Source organism: Hordeum vulgare, chromosome 2H, assembly GCF_904849725.1.
Source record: "Hordeum vulgare subsp. vulgare chromosome 2H, MorexV3_pseudomolecules_assembly, whole genome shotgun sequence".
NCBI classification, from domain to species: Eukaryota; Viridiplantae; Streptophyta; class Magnoliopsida; order Poales; family Poaceae; genus Hordeum; species Hordeum vulgare.
Window position 1 is genome coordinate 331,304,056 of NC_058519.1, and position 17,528 is coordinate 331,321,583.

Here is a 17,528-nt window from a genome sequence, read left to right on the forward strand (position 1 = left end):
GAGTTCTTCATGAATAATGTGAGTCCATGGTATAGATGCACTTTCACCTTCCACCATTTCTAACCTCTCCAGTGCCGCGCAATTTTTTCTGGTACATAAACCCACCATATGCCTTCCTCAAAACAACCATCATACCTACCTAATAAGGCATTTTCATAGCCATTCCGAGATATATTGCCATGCAACTCCCACGGTTCCGTCTCATGACTTGTGCCGTCACTCTCGTATTGCCATTGCATGATCGTAAGATAGCTAGCGAGATGTTTCAATGTCATACGCCAAGCTAGATCGTTGCATATCCCGGTACACTGCCGGAGGCATTTCCAATAGAGTTATTTCTAAGATTTGAGCTGTGAGTAAATAAAAGTGTGATGATCATCATTATTAGAGCATTGTCCCATGTGAGGAAATAAAAAAAAGAGCCCAAAGAGCCCAAATAAAAAAAAGAGAAAAAAGAGGCCAAAGAGCCCGAACAAAAAAAAGAGAAAAAGAGAGAAGGGACAATGCTACTATCTTTTTTCCACACTTGTGCTTCATAATAGCACCATGTTCTTCATGATTGAGAGCCTCTTGTTTCGTCACCACCATGTACTAGTGGGAATCTTTATTATATAACTTGGCTTGTATATTCCAATGATGGGCTTCCTCAAAATTGCCCTAGGTCTTCGTGAGCAAGCAAGTTGGATGCACACCCACTAGTTCTCCTTTTGAGCTTTCACATACTTATAGCTCTAGTGCATCCTTTGTATGGCAATCCCTACTCATTCACATTAATATCTATTAATGGGCATCTCCATAGCCCTTTGATACGTCGAGTCAATGTGAGCATCTCCTCCTTTTTGTCTCACAACCACCACAACACTCTATTCCACCAATAGTGCTATAACCATGGCTCACGCTCATGTATTGCGTGATAGTTATAAAAAGTTTGAGAAAGTAAGAGTGCAAAAACAATAACTTACCCAATACCGGGGTTGTGCATGATTTACATTAGTTGTGTGAGGATGATGGAGCATAGCCAGACTATATGATTTTGTAGGGATAACTTTCCTTGGCCTTGTTATTTTGAAAGTTCATGATTACCTTGCTAGTTTGCTTGAAGTATTATTGTTTTCATGTCAACAGAAACTATTGTTTTGAATCTTACACATATGAACATTCATGTCACACGAAAGAAGTTGCAAAGGACAACTATGCTTGGTAGCATTCCACATCAAAAATTCAGTCTTTATCACTTCCCTACTCGAGGACGAGCAGGAGTTCAGCTTGGGGATGCTTGATACGTCTCCAACATATCTATAATTTTTTATGGTTTCATGCTACTATCTTGTCAAACTTTGGATGTTTTGCATGCCTTTTATATATTTTTTGGGACTAACTTATTAACTCGGTGCCAAGTGCCAGTTCCTATTTTTTCCATGTTTTGACCCCTTTCACAGGAGGATTTTGAACGCAGTCCAAACGGGACGATACTACCAAAAAGATGTTTTTTCGAAACAGAAAAAGATCGGGAAGCCTTAGAATCATGGCAGGGGGCCTGCAGGGACCCCACAAGCTCCCTAGCCGCGGCCAGGGAGGGCCCGCACCTCCCAGGCTTGTGGGCTCCCTACGCCATCTCTGCCCTAGGTCTTTCGCCTATAAATTCCCTAAAATCCCAGAAAAAATCAGGAGATCATCGGAAGTACTTTTCCGCCACTGCAAGCTTCTGTCTCTGCAAGATCCCATTTGGGTCACGTTCTGGTGCCCTGCCTGAGGGGGATTCGGATACGGAGGGCTTCTTCATCAACACAATGACCTCTCCGATGATGCGTGAGTAGTTCACCATAGACCTACGGGTCCATAGCTAGTAGCTAGATGGCTTCTTCTCTCTCTTGGATCTTCAATACAAAATTCTCCATGATCTTCATGGAGATCTATCCGATGTAATCTTCTTTTGTGGTGTGTTTGTCGAGATTCGATGAATTGTGGATTTATGATCAGATTATCTATGAATCTTATTTAAGTTTCTTCTGATCTCTTATATGCATGATTTCATATCCTTGTAATTCCCTTTGAGTTGTGGGTTTTGTCTGGCCAACTAGATCTATGATTCTTGCAATGGGAGAAGTGCTTGGTTTTGGGTTCATACCGTGCGGTGACCTCACCCAGTGACAGAAGGGGTAGCGAGGCACGCATCATGTAGTTGCCATCAAGGGTAAAAAGATGAGGTTTTCATCATTGGTTTGAGATTATCCCTCTACATCATGTCATCTTGCTTAAGGTGTTACTCTGTTCGTCATGAACTCAATACACTAGATGCATGCTTGATAGCGGTTGATGTGTGGAGTAATAGTAGTAGATGCAGAAAGTATCGGTCTACTTGTCTCGGACGTGATGCCTATATGTATGATCATTGCCTTAGATATTGTCATGACTTTGCGCGGTTCTATCAATTGCTTGACAGTAATTTGTTCGCCCACCGTAATATTTGCTATTTTGAGAGAAGCCTCTAGTGAACACTATGGCCCCCAGGTCTACTCCACACCATATTTTCAGCCTTACAGTTTTTCTTCATTGCACTTTCCGCCTTCAGATCTCAGTGTGCAATCAATCTTGAAGGGATTGACAACCCCTTTATAGCGTTGGGTGCAAGCTCTTTGTGTTTGTGTAGGTACTCTGGACTTGACGACATTCTCCTACTGGATTGATACCTTGGTTCTCAAACTGAGGGAAATACTTACTACTCCTGTGCTGCATCACCCTTTCCTCTTCAAGGGAAAACCAACGCAAGCTCAAGATATGGCAGAAGGTTTCTGTCGACGTAGCAATGAGATTGTTGAGTCCCTGCGGCTCACAGATTACTACACCAGTTGCAGGTACACGTAAAGTGATATTAAGACGTGAGCGCGATGATTGTTTATTGGATTTTCTTCTTCTTCTTCTTCGTTGATCTAGGATGGGTTCTAGGCCGGCAGCCTAGGATAGCAAGGATGGACGTTGTTCTTTTGTTGTTTTGCTTTCGTCCGTAGATGGACCCTCCTATTCTTGATGATGATTGTATGTCTTGTAGTGATGTGACTTTGATGTAGTTTGTGGCGAGTGTAAGCCAACTCCTTATACTCATCTTTCAGTACATGTACTTGTAACGATAACCATTCTTGCGAAACGACGAGATGCATTTCTATCCATGTCTAGGCCTCGTGCCAAAATAAGGATAGGACCGCATCTTGGGTGTGACAAGTTGGTATCACAGCAGTACCGACCTAGGAGCCCCCTTGATTGATCGAACTTGGCCGAGTCGAGTCTAGTGAAAATTTGCTTTGAGTCTAGTTATATATCGGAGATTAGGATTCTTTTTTCTCCTCTTCTATGCTCTGGTGAGGAATCTTGATGTAATAATTTTAGTTATACTCCTCTTCTCACTCAAAAAAAATTAGGATCGTGCGGATATTTTTGCAATCTATATGATGTCGATGTGACGGAGTTCTGTCTTGGTGCCTCCTGTTTGACTTGATTTCTTCCGGGGAGTTGAGCTCCATGGGATTCTCGAGCACATGATTATCGTTCAGATTTTTAGTATCTCAGGATGGAGGATGTTCGAAATTGATTCAATACTAGTATTGGCGAGAGGAGTCCGACTTCCCCAGTACTGGTGCAGATAGATCCGAATGTATCGCCATACTTAGTATCCTTGTGATTACGAGGATCTGAGATAGATGAGTTTCCGAGATCTCTGGTTATGTGTTGACGGATGTGTAACACTGGACGGGTAGTGTTATTGCTAGGAGTTGAGTGATGGATTTTACTACTTGTATCCGTGGACCCGATTGCATGACTAGAAATTTCGGTAGTTCTTAGGTGGGAATTCAAGTAGTTACTTATAGGACAATCTTCCAACATATGCATGATGTGAGGTTCGGGTTCGACATCTAGTGGGTTCGTTTGTTCGCACTCATCTTACAACGGTTCTTGTTGTGTCTTAAAGAGTCCTTGTAGCTTGCTACGACACGGGGATGCTTCGTATGTCGTGTGCACTGTCTTGTACATGATGGCTACTGTAGGATAGAGCCCGTGCGATTCTATCCACGGAAATTTTGGACGAAATCTCTGTCATGAATTTGTTCCGGCTTGTTTTGGTATGCCTCATCCTTTGTTTTGTTGGAGTATGGTAATTCGAGTTGCTTCGACGTCAAAAGGTGATTTCTTATCTTATCTAAATATATGTTCTCATATTTGTATGGGAATGTTGATTCTTTTGCTCAATCAAATTGTCTCATCAATTCTTTCCAACCGGAGTGCTTCTCGTTCAAGTAATTCAGTCCTCTTCATTTTTTCAAGATCAATCTATCATTTCTATCCGGAGTTCATCTCATGTGGCCCAAGTTGTCTTTGTTTGCCCCGTGCTCCCACCCTTTTCTTCAGTGATTCAATTATCATCCAAGTGCCTTTCATTTCATCAATGCTTCCGCTCCCTTTTCCTCCATTTTGTTTCCGGTGATTCTTGTGAAGATTCTCATGAGTTGCTAGTTCATTATTCTTCATTTTTGTTCTCTTTTCTGGTGAATTCAATTCAATCTCTTGGTGTTCATCATATCCTTTTCTTCCTCTGATGATTTATGTGTTGGGAAATCTTATCAAGCCTCTCTTGTTATTCATGCATCTCTGTTCTATCTGGAGTGTTGGAGATATCTCAGAAGTTTCTTGTCTTCAATCCTTTCAATTATTTCGAGGTTCTCGCCTCATCAAGTTTTCCTTATACCGGTGAAATATCTCTCTTTATAAGTAATATTCTGAACGATGTTTTTTTCCAGTGGGCCCATAACCCACGGGTTCTTCCCAGGATCTTACCTGACTCTTCTAATCTTTCTCGGAGATATATAATCATTGCAAGTGTGACGTAATTATGAATTCCATTAGTCATATTCCTTCTCCAAGATTGCTACAAATTTATTTTCATCATTGGCTCCACCTTTTCATTCTTCATTATTCCGGAGGGTCTCAGTTATTCTTGGTGATGTTCTCCTCATCATTTGAGCTTGGAAGACCGAAGGAGTGTTTCTCTCAAATCTTGTCCATTCTCTTGAAGATTCATCATTTCAGATTAGTATTATCATCTTGAATTGTTGTCAATCATGAGTAATTCCTTCCATATCTATCTGATGCATTTCAGAGTTGTTTCAATTCTCGGTCCTCCGAAGGCCATCATTGTAGAAAATTTCTTCGTTTTAAGCTTTAAGCTTTCGTTCTCAATTCTTCTCAATTGTTGTCCCTTCGTTCGTCTCTCAATTATTCTGGTGCCTTGTTCACGTTTTTTCTCTCTCAGTTGGCTCATGATCTCTTCATTCTCATGTATCTCCATTCATTCTTGTTATCCCCATTCATTCCAATTCTTACCGGTGTCTCCTCCAAGACTTCTTCAAGTTTGTGCTCATATCTCTCTTCAATCTTTTCATGGAGAATAAGTGATATGCTAATCTGTTGCTTCTCATCAATTTAACTTGATGAAGGACAGGCATAACATAATTCTTTTCTTATTTCATAAAAGTGATTTCAATTCTTCTTCCAGAGTGTCTCATGGTATCAATTTTCTATTCTATGTTGTTAATCTTCTTTTTCGGAGATCCAAGTTTTCTCAAGTATCTCTTCGTGAATCTTCATATAAGTCATGGAGGGCCTGAATGTTATTCTTTCATTCTTCATATCTTTGCATCATTCTCTTGTAGACAGAGGTTTGTCTTGCTGGTTCTTCAAGATTTCATTCATTCTCGATGTGTTCTTCAAGAATCTTGTTGGAGCACCTCAAGTATTCTTTGTCTTGCATTTCATAGTGCAATTATTCCTCCTTTATCCTTTGTAGTGGTGTTATAGTGTTCTTGTTAGTGGAGGAGTCTCGAAGAGAAGTTGTTTCAAGAATGAGATATTTAAACCCACCAATTCATTCAATCATGAGACATTTCAACCCTTGATTCCATCATTGTGCTATCTTCGTTTGGATTTCACCTAAAGCTTTTCCTATGGATTGTTGCTATTATGGTGATTATTGTTGATCCATGGTTTCAATGTGTCCTCTCGGTGTAAGAAGTTGTGCATATCTTGTTGCTCACAATCGATCCTGGGTTTTGTTAGTGGTTGGTTGTCACCTCATGCTTGAGATGATTTTCGTAAGTCCGCTACAAGTTTGTTCTTTCAGTTGTTGGTTCTCCAACACCTCCGTTCAGTTCTTCTTGCTAGGATGCTTGTCAAATTCAATTGTGATAGTAGTATCATTCTCTTCTTCATTCTTTCTTCCCAATGATCTAGTTTTTATTCTCTTGTTCCGGAGTTGTGGTGATATTGCTCTCTTCAATATATAATATTGTTCTTTCAATATCATGTTTTCTCCTTGCTTATTCAATTTAGTTGGATTGTTGTGAATCTTTTGAAGATCTTTCCATCTTATCAAATTTTTGTCCTCAATTTCCTACCGAAGTGCTGCCGAAATTTTATGTGAATTGTTGCTTGTTTCTCATATCATTCTTCATCTCTTTGCAACCTTCAAGGATCGTTGGTTTCACTCGTTTCTTAAACAAGTGACTAAGTTTTACCTTTTGCTTTTCTGTTCCTCTCCGCCTTTAATTCTTAGATTTCGGGGCGAGATCTCTTGTTAGTGTAGGAGAGTTGTGACAGCCCGAGATCGACGCTCCAGAAGATTCCCCTCTTATTTCGTTGCTGCCGTGCGATTAGTTTGTTTGCCACATTCGTCATCGCATCATGCACATCATTTGCATTGCATCGGCACTCCCTTGCCGCCAGCTTTCAAAACTTGCATCCGTTATTAATTGCTGGTTCTCTTCGTGTTCGTCGTTTATAGTTTTGAGTCCACACACACGCATGTGCCCGCGACATCGCTAAAATATTGTTTTTAAAAGTGTGCAGAAAATATTCTTGGACTGGGTTGAAAGTTGGCGTGTGGTGTTATTTTAGTGTAGGTGGACCTCCTGCCAAATTTCGTTATAATCGGAGCTCGTTTGATGTCTGAACCATTAACCCTATAGCAACACTATAGTCGGTCAACTATCACACATTTTCGGTATTTAAAACACCGATGCCGGGCTGCCCGCTTTCCCTCTCTTCTATGCCTAGCCCCTCTACACAGTGCACCGGCCCTATGCGCAACCTAGCTCGAAAATCCCCCCGGACCAGAAAGTACGGTCATGACAGCTCGGTCCGGATCAACCCCGTTTTACCCTGAACAGTCATCGGTTTTACAATTGGGTACCCTAACCTATATTTATCGACAGTCCAATTGAATCGAAGGGTCCGGATCAGCCCTATCCAAATCCACCTATCTATTTAAGCAGTCAAACCCTAGTCCTAGCCCTGTCCCATCCACCCATTCCCATCGCCCGCCGCCACTCCTCTCTCCATCGGGATCCTCCCAGATCGGTTCGAACCAACCCGCAGCCGCACGCTTGGCGAGGAGAGCCCGAGCACTCCATCCACTCACGACGCACGCGTCCAGTGCCCGAAGCCGCCGCACTCGTGCTCGCTGATAGCCCCTCGCCCGCGCGTCTCAAGCCGTTGACTTCATCTGCTCTTGCAAGAGCCCGCAAGCAGCAGCAGCTCTGCCCCGAGCTCCTGGCCCCGTGCGTCCTTGCCTTGCCGCCCGATGACCGGCGCCACGGCCGGCGACCGCGAGGCCAACAGCAGGTCGCCTCGTGCCATTCCTCTCCTTCCATTCCTGCTCTCCTCCTTCTCCTCTTGCCTAACCCCTCTGCCTCTCTCCCAATGCAGCCACGCCATGGCAGCCCGGATAACGCTGTCGGACCTCGCCGTCGTCGGGGACGGGACGGCCGATCCCGGATACAGCCTTGGCGCCCATCTCTGACCCCAAACCTGTGGAGTCCCGTCGCTGCGCTGCAGTCCCCGAACGCCGACGCCCTCCTGTTTCCCCGCATGAGCATCTTCCTCCAGCTCTGGAATTCAGGATTTTCCCTAGATTCATTCTGGCATATTGATGTTATATCATATCGTTGCTACTATCGTCCGCAAACAGCATAGTACCGATTTGGCTACCGCAACCAACCTTATCACCAGGGATCCTGGGTTCGAGTCCAAGCGACCCCAATATTTTTTCCGTTTTAGTTTCAATAGCATCATGCGGTAGGGCTTGTTACTCACTGGTAATCCACTCAAGTATCACACAGAGAGTCCTAGCCTGGTTGGCCATCTCAAGTGGTCTCCACACACGAGGTGTAGGTTTCAAATCCACCTCGTTGCGCTTTTTAATTTTTTTTGCACACACACACTCGGCCTCTTGGGTTGATTCCAGGCCTGGCTGGTGCACTATGGTGGAATGTAATGCCCAGGGGAGATCTCGATCCAGAATTAGGAGGGGGAGAGAGAGGAGACAAGGTTGGTGAGGAGGAGCTTGGAGAAGGGGAAAGGAGATCGTCAATTACTCGGTGTCATTTCCTCTCGTGATGCGTATAAGTAGCTGATGCCTTACAACCCACATCTTACATGGCCCATGACCCTCTAACACACGCACACGGCCTGAGGCCCAACAGGTGTTGCACGTTCAGTTAAACTGTTAACTGAACTGTACTAGATCAGTCCGCTGCTGATGCAGGAGTAGTATCTGCAGGCGCGACATTGCCCCCCTTTTGTGAAGAAGCCCCTTCCCAGATACAGGGTGAAGGGTACCGATGGCGAACGACGTTGTAGTCTTCCCAGGTTGTGGCCGACGACGACATGTTTGCCCATTGGACGAGCAGTTGCACCACAGGGGCATCTCCCTTCCTCATCATGCGTCTTTCGAGGATTGCCACCGGTTCAATTTGCCCGCCGACGAGGTCTGGGACTCTTGGTAGTTCCGAGAACACTGTAGTGTAATCCGGAGTGAACGACTTCAACTGAGAGACGTGGAATACTAGGTGGATGCGGATTTCCGATGGCAGTTGCAGGCGATATGCCAGCGTACCGATCCGTTCTGTCACCAAGAATGGACCGAAGAACTTGTAGGAGAGCTTTCGGCAGGGGCGATTGGCGACAGAAGACTATGAGTATGGATGCAGTTTGAGGAGAACCTGCTCGCCGACGTCGAAGGCGCGCTCTGCTCGGTGTCGATCAGCTTGCTTCTTGAAGCAATCTTGGGCATGCTCGAGATGCGCATACAGCAGGTCCATGTGCGCTGTCTAGTCCATGTCGCTTGACCCCGCGTCGCTCAGAAGCGCAACGCTCAATTGTGGCAGACCCCCCAGATTGGGCTCTCTGCCATACAACGCCTTGAACGGAGAGCAGTTCCGGGAGGCATGGTGCGCGGAGTTATACCATAATTCCGCCGCCGGTAGCCACTTGCGTCAATGGCGCGGTGTGTCATGCACCGCACACCGTAGGTACATATCCAAGCACTGGTTGACACGCTCTGTCTGGCCGTCCGTCTGCGGGTGGTACGCGGTGGAGTACTAGCTTGGTGCCCGCGGTGGCGAGCAATTCGCGCCACATGGCACTGGTGAAGATCTTGTCGCGGTCGGAGACGATCGAATGGGGAACACCGTGCAGCTTGATGACGTGTTCCCAGAAGGCGCGAGCAACTTGGATGGCTGTGAACGGGTGGAGGAGCGGGACGAAGTGCGCATACTTGATCAGCCTGTCGACAACGACCATGATGGTCGTAGCCCTCGGACTTGGGAAGCCCCTCCACAAAATCCATGGTCAGCTCCTGCCATGGTGCCTTTGGAATTGGAAGCGGTTGGAGGTAGCCGGCAGGGTGTGTGTGCTCGTGCTTGGCGTGCTGACACACCGCACACTGCCTGACAAAATCCCCCACGGCATGCTTCAGACCTGGCCAGGCGAACAGTTTGCGGATGCGGTGGTAGGTGCCATGGCGCCGGAGTGCCCGCCCATTGCACTATGGTGGAGGGCGGCGACGAGCTTGGTCTGTAACGCCGAGTTGGCGCCAATCCAGAGGCGCCCACGCTGCCGGATGACTCCATTCTGTAATGTGCGCGCCTGGTCATCAATGGTGGTGACGGCCAGCTTGGCCAGCAGCTCCTATGACTCTGGATCGGTCTCGTAGGAGTTAGCCACCTCCTGCAGCCATTGGGGATGGCACAGCGAGAGAGCGTCAAGTGCGAGGAGGTGGCCGACGCGGGAGAGCGCGTCCACGACGCCATTGTCGATGCCCTTCTTGTAGAGGAAGGTGAACTGCAGCCTGATCAGCTTGGACATGGCCTTGCGCTAGAGGTCTGTGGCGAGTTGCTGATCGATAAGAGCGCACAGACTCTTGTGGTCGGTGATGCTCTCAAACGGGGCGCGTTGAAGGTATGGCCACCACATGTCGATCGCCATCATGACTGCCAAAAAATCATTCTCATAGGTTGAGAGCTTCTGATTCTTGACACCCAGGGCCTTGCTGAGGTAAGCGACGGGGTGGCCGCCCTGCGTGAGCACCGCGCCCATGCCGGTGTCGCACGCGTCGGTCTCAATGGAAAACGACCACGTGAAGTATAGAAGCGCCAACACTAGTGTGCTCACCATGGCTTGTTTGAGCATGTCAAATGCTTGCTGGGCCTTGTCATCCCATGTGAACCCCTTCTTTGTCAGGAGCTGACTAAGTGGCTTCGCAATGATGCCGTAGTGAGAAACGAATTTGCGGTAATATTTGGTGAGCCCGAGGAACCCGCGGAGCTTGGTGGGTGTCATTGGCATGGGCCAGGCCTGCATTGCGCTGGTTTTGCTTGAAACAGTGGCAACCCCGTCCTTGGAGATCACGTTCCCCAAGTATTCTGTACTGGTTTGTGCAAACGAGCATTTGGTTGCCTTGGCGAAAAGTTGGTGTTCATGAAGTAGTTGCACAGTGAGGCGAAGGTGCTCCTCGTGTTCCCGCAGGTCAGTGCTGAAGACTAAAATGTCATCGAGAAAAATGATGATGAACTTACGGACGTATCGCCCAAACACAGTGTTCATGAGGCACTGAAATGTTGTCGGGGCGTTGTAGAGGCCAAATGGCATCACCCTGAAGTGGTAGTGCCCGTGGTGGGTTTTGAAATCCGTCTTCTCTTCATCCTCCTCGCACATACGGATTTGATGATATCCTGCGCGCGGATAAATCTTGGAAAAGTATGTGGCACCAGCCAATTCGTCCAGAAGCTCGTCAACGACTGGCAGCGAAAACTTGTTTTTGAGAGTTGCAGAATTCAGCCGTCTGAAATCGACACAGAATCTCCAGCTATCGACCTTTTTCTTCACAAGCAGGACTGGAGCAGCGAAGGGGCTCATGATATGAGCAATGACTCCGGTCTTCAGCATGTCCTGCAGCAATTTTTTGATTTCATCCTTTTGTTCTAGGGAGTATCGATAGGGCTTGGTGAGAAGTGCCCGGTTCGAGATGTGTTGGGGATATTACCTGCGGTGTAACCCGCCCTAGATGGGCCAGGTCATTAAAACGGCGACTCAACCATTGGTAGTACAGGCCTTGACCCAGGAGCCGGATGGCGGTTCAGGAGCAATACAGAAGATAGACGGCAAGGGAGGTTTCCAGTCTTGGAAGGCACGACGACTTAGAGATTGGGAAAGCTACGATTTGTAGCATAGCGAGGACTCTTGTAAACCCTAGGGCCTCGACCTGTATATAAAGACGAGTCCCTAGGAAAGATAGGTCAAGCTAGAAATCATCGAGAGCCAGGTCAGGCGAGTTACACCCTCCTTGTAATCGAAACCATCATCAATCTACACAAAGCAGGATGTAGGCCTTCACCTCCACACGAGAGGCCGAACCTGGGTAAATCTGAGTCTCGCTTTCGCTCACCCCCTTTGAGTCGCCACCAAGGTGCGATGGCTCCATCTTTAAGTCGTTTCACGAGGACATCTGCTGTGACAAAACCACGACAGTTGGCGCCCACCGTGGGGCTAGCGCACGGGGGAGTTGAGTTCTAAAAGGGAGCCCTACTAGGGTCGGAAAGCCATGCGGTCGGCATCATGATGAAGAGCCGCCGCGGAAGGTACTACATCGACAACTCCCTGTGGGGGCTAGAAGCCAATTCAGTTGAATCTGGTTACAGGGTCCCCTTCGGAAAAATCAACATCTTCATCGGCATGATTGGAACACCCGTGCCTGAGCCGGACACCTCCACCGACATCGTCGAGCCGGCCAGGTACGTCCTCCCCATCGCGCTACAGGACAGGAGTCGTCGTGTTTTTGTCGGTTTTACGCAGGGAAACAACGTACAAGACGAACCGGTGACCCAGGAGGTCACCCCCGTCAATTCTGACGGCGAGTTGTCCATGGGCGAGACAGATTCAATTCATCCTCTTCACGAAGAACAACTCGAAGGGTTGTCACTGGCGATGGACCCAGAGATCCTTGAGAGATCCCATCGACAAATCGCCATCAATATGGCAGGGGCGGCACAGCCTCAGCAAAACCCGACCGGGAACAATGAGACCGGCGGGACGTCAAAAACCCCAGCTCAAGCCATGGCGGATTTAGCGGCGGAGGTCACGAGGCTCATGGCAACCGCCGTGATGCCCGAGAATCAGGAATCGATCAACGCTGAGCTGGATAAGCTGCAGGAGGCGATGGACAAAGCCCAGCGGGACGTGGAAGCAGAAGCCGCCAGGGTAGAGATGCAGCAGGCTACGATTGAGGCAGAGACGGAACGACTGAACACCGAAGGCTGGCGGCTCGAGAGACAACTGCATGCGTGCGATGCCGTTCACCAAAGGAGACACCACAGACGCATCCCGGATGACTTACACCCAACTCGCCTCTTCGACACCCCGCGCACCCCTGGGGTGGGTCCTGATCGAACTTTGCAAGCTGCTCCGAGGGGAGGTCCGGTTCAACCACCTAACCCGCCGCCGCCTCAACCAATGGATGCCCATGCAACTCGCTTCCAGACGCCACGAGGCCACTTCTCAAATCCCGTGGATAATGTGCTAGCGGCAACCCGCCACCTGGAGTCCCTCCTGATTTACGGAAACTCCCCGACCGAGATAGAGGCGAGAAACGCCATCGAGATGCTGAAGACACTTGTGGTCCAACACACGCAATATTCTCACAGCCTCGACCGGTTACACTCCACGCACCACGCGAGTCACACCAGAAGTCGCCACGAGGACTTACCCGCAGTAACCAGCGGGAAATAGTGCCTTCCTCAAACAACCCCCCATTGGATACCCGACACATGAGCCCAAGACATTGTGGACGCAGCGCGAGCCGCGCGTCAGATGGAAACGGCAGCCGCGGCGGGTCAGGGTTATCCGGCTTACACCCAGACACCTCCCGCGCCTCTCGATGCTGGAGGCAAGCACATTGGAGTGTCATGTCTCATGCCCACTCTACGCAATGAGCGGATGCCGAAGGACTTCAAAGGACCCAGGAAGGTGCCTAATTACACGCCAGATCTCGAACCAGGGTCATTGATCGAGAGTTACGAACTTGCAATGGACATGCTCGACGTAAATGAGGCGGTTTGCACCAAGTATTTCACTATGATGCTTGAAGGAACGGCGCGTGCGTGGTTAAAAAACTTGCCTCCTAACTACACCAACACTTGGGCAGAGTTAAAAGAGCGCTTCATCAAGAATTTCAGAGGGACTTGCAAACGCCCGATGACCATTGTCGACCTGCAACACTTCGTCCAGCGGCCGGATGAATCGGCCCATCATTGGACCTGGTGAGTCACAGAAGTTATTCATTCATCAGAGGGCATCTCGGCGGCTCAGGCAGTGTTGATCCTGGAGAAAAACTGCCATTACGAGCTTCTGGTGCTGAAGCTGGGGCGACTTAAGCGTAAAGTACAGGACATGGGCGAGTTGATGGATACCCTCACCAGATATGCTAAGTCAGATGACACCAAGTATCCTCGAGAGGACGATGACAAAGCTAGCACCGCCAGGAAGGGCGAGTCGTCGAAGGGCCATTCTCAGTTTCAGGGCCGGGGCAACCACCATCATGGTGGGCAAGGCAAAAAGAGACAACAGGAAGGTCCCATAGACTTCATCGCTAATACAAATACCGACAACGGAAACCAGCGCATGAAGAAGCAGGGTTTCAGCGGGAAGAAGCTCCGCAATTATCACGAGATGCTCAAAGTCCCTTGTCCACACCATGCTACGGCTGAGGGACCGGCGACTCACTCTTGGGAGGATTGCTACGTGATGCAGGACTTCCGGGCTGAGGCACTTAGAAAAGGCCAGGGTGGTGATCAGGGCCAGCGACAGGAGCTGCTCGGCGCGCCCGGGTCATGCTAGAGCCCGTTCAGCGGCTTTCCTAACCCGGGTCCACAGGGCGGGTCGCAACCCAACAGTGGACAGTACCAAGTTCACAACCAACAGCAGTACAACCCGCCAGGAGTGTTTCAGCAACCATCCCCGCAAGGGGATCTCCAGCGAGAGGATGATCGTAGCGGTTTCCAGAATAACCCTAAGCAACTGAACAACAGGAAGTATCATGTGTTCACCACCATCACCTGCAAACGGGATTAGAAGGTGAAGCATAGAACCTTCAGCGTGGTTGAGCCGGCACTCCCTAGGTACCTTTACTGTACTGAACAACCCATAACCTAGAGCAAGGAGGATCACCCGCCCCGAGTGGATAACCCTGGCGACTTGGCTTTGGTCGTGGCTCCCCAAGTCGGAGGATACACCATTTCCAAAGTCCTCATGGATGGAGGCAGCAACATTAACATCCTATAATTCGAAACCTTTAGACGGATGAATCTCTTGGAGAAAGACTTGTTGCCATCGTCCACGATCTTCCACGGCATCGTCCCCGGTAAGTCGGCGTATCCAATTGGGCGGATTAAACTTAACGTGGCTTTTGGCACAGAGTGCAATTACAGGAGCGAGTCTCTCATGTTCGAGGTGGTCAAAATCAAGAGCCTCTACCACGCGTTGTTTGGGAGGGCCGGCTTACGCCCGATTCATGGCTCACCCATGTTATGTTTATCTCAAGCTCAAGATTCCTGGTCCTAAGGGACCGATTACAATCAGTGGAGACAGGAAGATAACCCAAGAATGCTAAGAGGGAGACACAGCTTATGCCGAGTCAGCTTGCGCGGCCGAAGAGCTCAAGTTTCACCAAGCCAATGTTGATCCGGCAGACATGACGCCGCTCAAGAGGCCAACAATCGACTCTGAGACACCCCTTAAGTTTAAACCAACGGACGACACCAATGTCATAGACTTCATGCCTGGCGACTCCACCAAGCAGTTCACTATTGGGACGGGTCTGGATCCCAAATAGGAAAGCACGCTCATCGAATTCATCCATGAGAATCTGGACATCTTCGCATGGAAACCTTCTGACATGCCAGGTGTACCGAGAGAATTCGCTGAGCACCATCTTAATACTGACCCCAAAGTAAAGCCAGTCCGGCAGTACCTTCGCAGGTTTAATGAGGAGCGTCGTAAGGCGATCGGAGAGGAAGTCGCCCGGCTTTTGGCCGTCGGGTTCATCATCGAGGTTTTTTTATCCTGAATGGTTGGCTAACCTGGTCCTGGTGCTAAAATAGAATGGCACTTTCCGCATGTGCATCAACTACACTGACCTCAACAGAGCTTGACCGAAGGATCCCTTCGCCCTTCCCCGTATTGATCAAATCATTGACTCGATGGCGGGTTGCGAGCGTTTGTGTTTTTTGGATGCTTATTCAGGGTACCACGAGATCAAGATTGCGGTGGCGGACCAGGAGAAAACATCCTTCATAATCCTCTTTGGAGCCTTCTGTTACGTGTCTATGCCGTTCGGGCTCAAGAGTGCGGGGGCGACTTATCAGCGTTCCATCCAAAATTGTGTGCATAACCAGATCGGTCATAATGTCCACGCTTATGTGGACGACATCGTAGTCAGATCTCATAAGAAAGAGTCACTCTTGGAGGATCTCAAGGAGACTTTTGACGACTTGCGCGTCTACCAGATGAGGCTTAATCCCACCAAGTGTGGGTTTGGTGTTCCTGCAGGAAAGTTATTGGGTTGTCTGGTGTCAGAACGCGGCATTGAAGCTAACCCGGACAAAATCAAAGCGATTACTTCACTAGGAAAGCCGACTAATATTAACCAATTCCAACGCATGGCGGGTCGTATCGCAGCTCTAAGCCGCTTTATAAGTCGCCTCGGGGAGAAGGCCATCCCTCTCTATCAGCTCCTCAAGAAAACTGATCAATTCGTATGGATAGACGAAGCCAACGAAGCCTTAGAACCCTTGAAGCGACAATTAGTTAAGCCGCCAGTATTGGCGGCTCCGACGGACAAGGAGCCTATGCTCCTGTACATCGCGGCCAATTCTAAGGGAGTAAGCGTGGCAGTGGTTGTCGAGCGGAAGGAACAAGGAAAGGAATACCCGGTCCAATGACCTGTGTATTTTATCAGCGAGGTCCTGACCCTCTCCAAACAACGCTACCTGCATAGGCAGAAGCTGGTCTTTGGGGTGTTTATGGCGAGTCGGAAGCTGAAGCACTACTTCCAGGAACATCCCATCACGGTTGTCAGTTCTGCCCGCCTTGGCGACATCATACAAAATCAAGAAGCAACCGGACGGATTGCTAAGTGGGCCATTGAGTTAAGGCCCCATCATGTGCGGTATACTCCCCGTACGGCCATTAAAGCTCAAGCACTAGTGGACTTCATCAATGATTGGACCGAGTTGCAAATCCTAGAGGATAGGCCCGATCATACCTATTGGACCATCTATTTCGACAGATCCAGGCAGCTGGAAGGCTCGGGGGCTGGCGTGGTGATAACGTCGCCTCAGGGTGACAAATTTTGCTATGTCCTCCGGCTCATGTTCGATGTACCAACAATGCAGCATAGTATGAAGCCTTGCTCCATGGATTGCGATTCGCCAAAGAGATGAACGTCACGCGAGTCAGATGTTTGGGCGACTCAGATTTGGTGGCACAGCAGGTTTCTGGCACCTGGGATTCAAGACATCCCTTGATGGCGGCTTACAAGCGAGTTGTGTCAGATTTAGCGGGTCACTTTCATGGCTATCAAGTGGATCACATCGGTCGGTGACTTAACGAAGCAGCGGATGCTCTTTCCCGTCTTGGTTCACAATGTAAGCCGGTTCCTTCCAATGTCTTTTTAGATGTATTACATAACCCTTTGGTGAGATTGCCTTCAGAGGAAGACTTGGCGGTGTCGGACCCCGAGTCTCAGCTCATGGCGGCTATTCGCGCCACTCCGGATTAGGCGGCTCCCTATATGGCGTATCTCACCCGGGGCGAGTTACCAGCAGATGAATTATTGGCTCGCCAAATCGTCCGTCGGTGTAAATCCATGGTCATACACAACGGCGAATTGCACAAGCGAAGCACTTCAAGGGTATTTTAAAGGTGTGTCTCTTATAAAGAAGGATGTATGATCCTCAATGAGATTCATGCAGGCGACTGTGGTCATCATGCCGGGTCACGACCTTTGGTTTCTAAGTCCTTTAGACATGGGTTCTATTTGTTGACGACTCATGGAGACGCAAAGGATATAGTTCGCCAATGTGATGGTTGCCAGAAATTTGGACGTCAGATGCACGTGCCGGCTCAGGAGTTGCGGATGATACCAATCA

At 48.6% G+C, this 17,528-nt stretch overlaps 1 protein-coding gene across 1 annotated transcript; it reads left to right on the plus strand.

The window, feature by feature from the left end:
- Positions 1-7,063: 7,063 nt before the first annotated feature.
- On the plus strand, positions 7,064-8,039 carry LOC123426968 (CASP-like protein 4U1). Its single transcript, XM_045110891.1, has 3 exons — positions 7,064-7,164; positions 7,260-7,668; positions 7,753-8,039. The coding sequence occupies exons 1-3, from the start codon at positions 7,064-7,066 to the stop codon at positions 8,017-8,019; spliced, it is 777 nt and encodes a 258-aa protein (XP_044966826.1). The 3' UTR covers positions 8,020-8,039.
- The last annotated feature ends 9,489 nt before the right edge of the window (positions 8,040-17,528 follow it).

What these genes read in the sequence shown, in the direction of transcription:
- LOC123426968 (XM_045110891.1), top strand. Translation starts at nt 7,064, where the DNA reads ATGCCGGGCTGCCCGCTTTCCCTCTCTTCTATGCCTAGCCCCTCTACA. An exon ending in AAATCCCCCCGGACCAGAAA is followed by an intron (nt 7,165 to 7,259) that starts GTACGGTCATGA and finishes ATTTATCGACAG; the next exon opens with TCCAATTGAATCGAAGGGTC. An exon ending in GACCGCGAGGCCAACAGCAG is followed by an intron (nt 7,669 to 7,752) that starts GTCGCCTCGTGC and finishes CTCCCAATGCAG; the next exon opens with CCACGCCATGGCAGCCCGGA.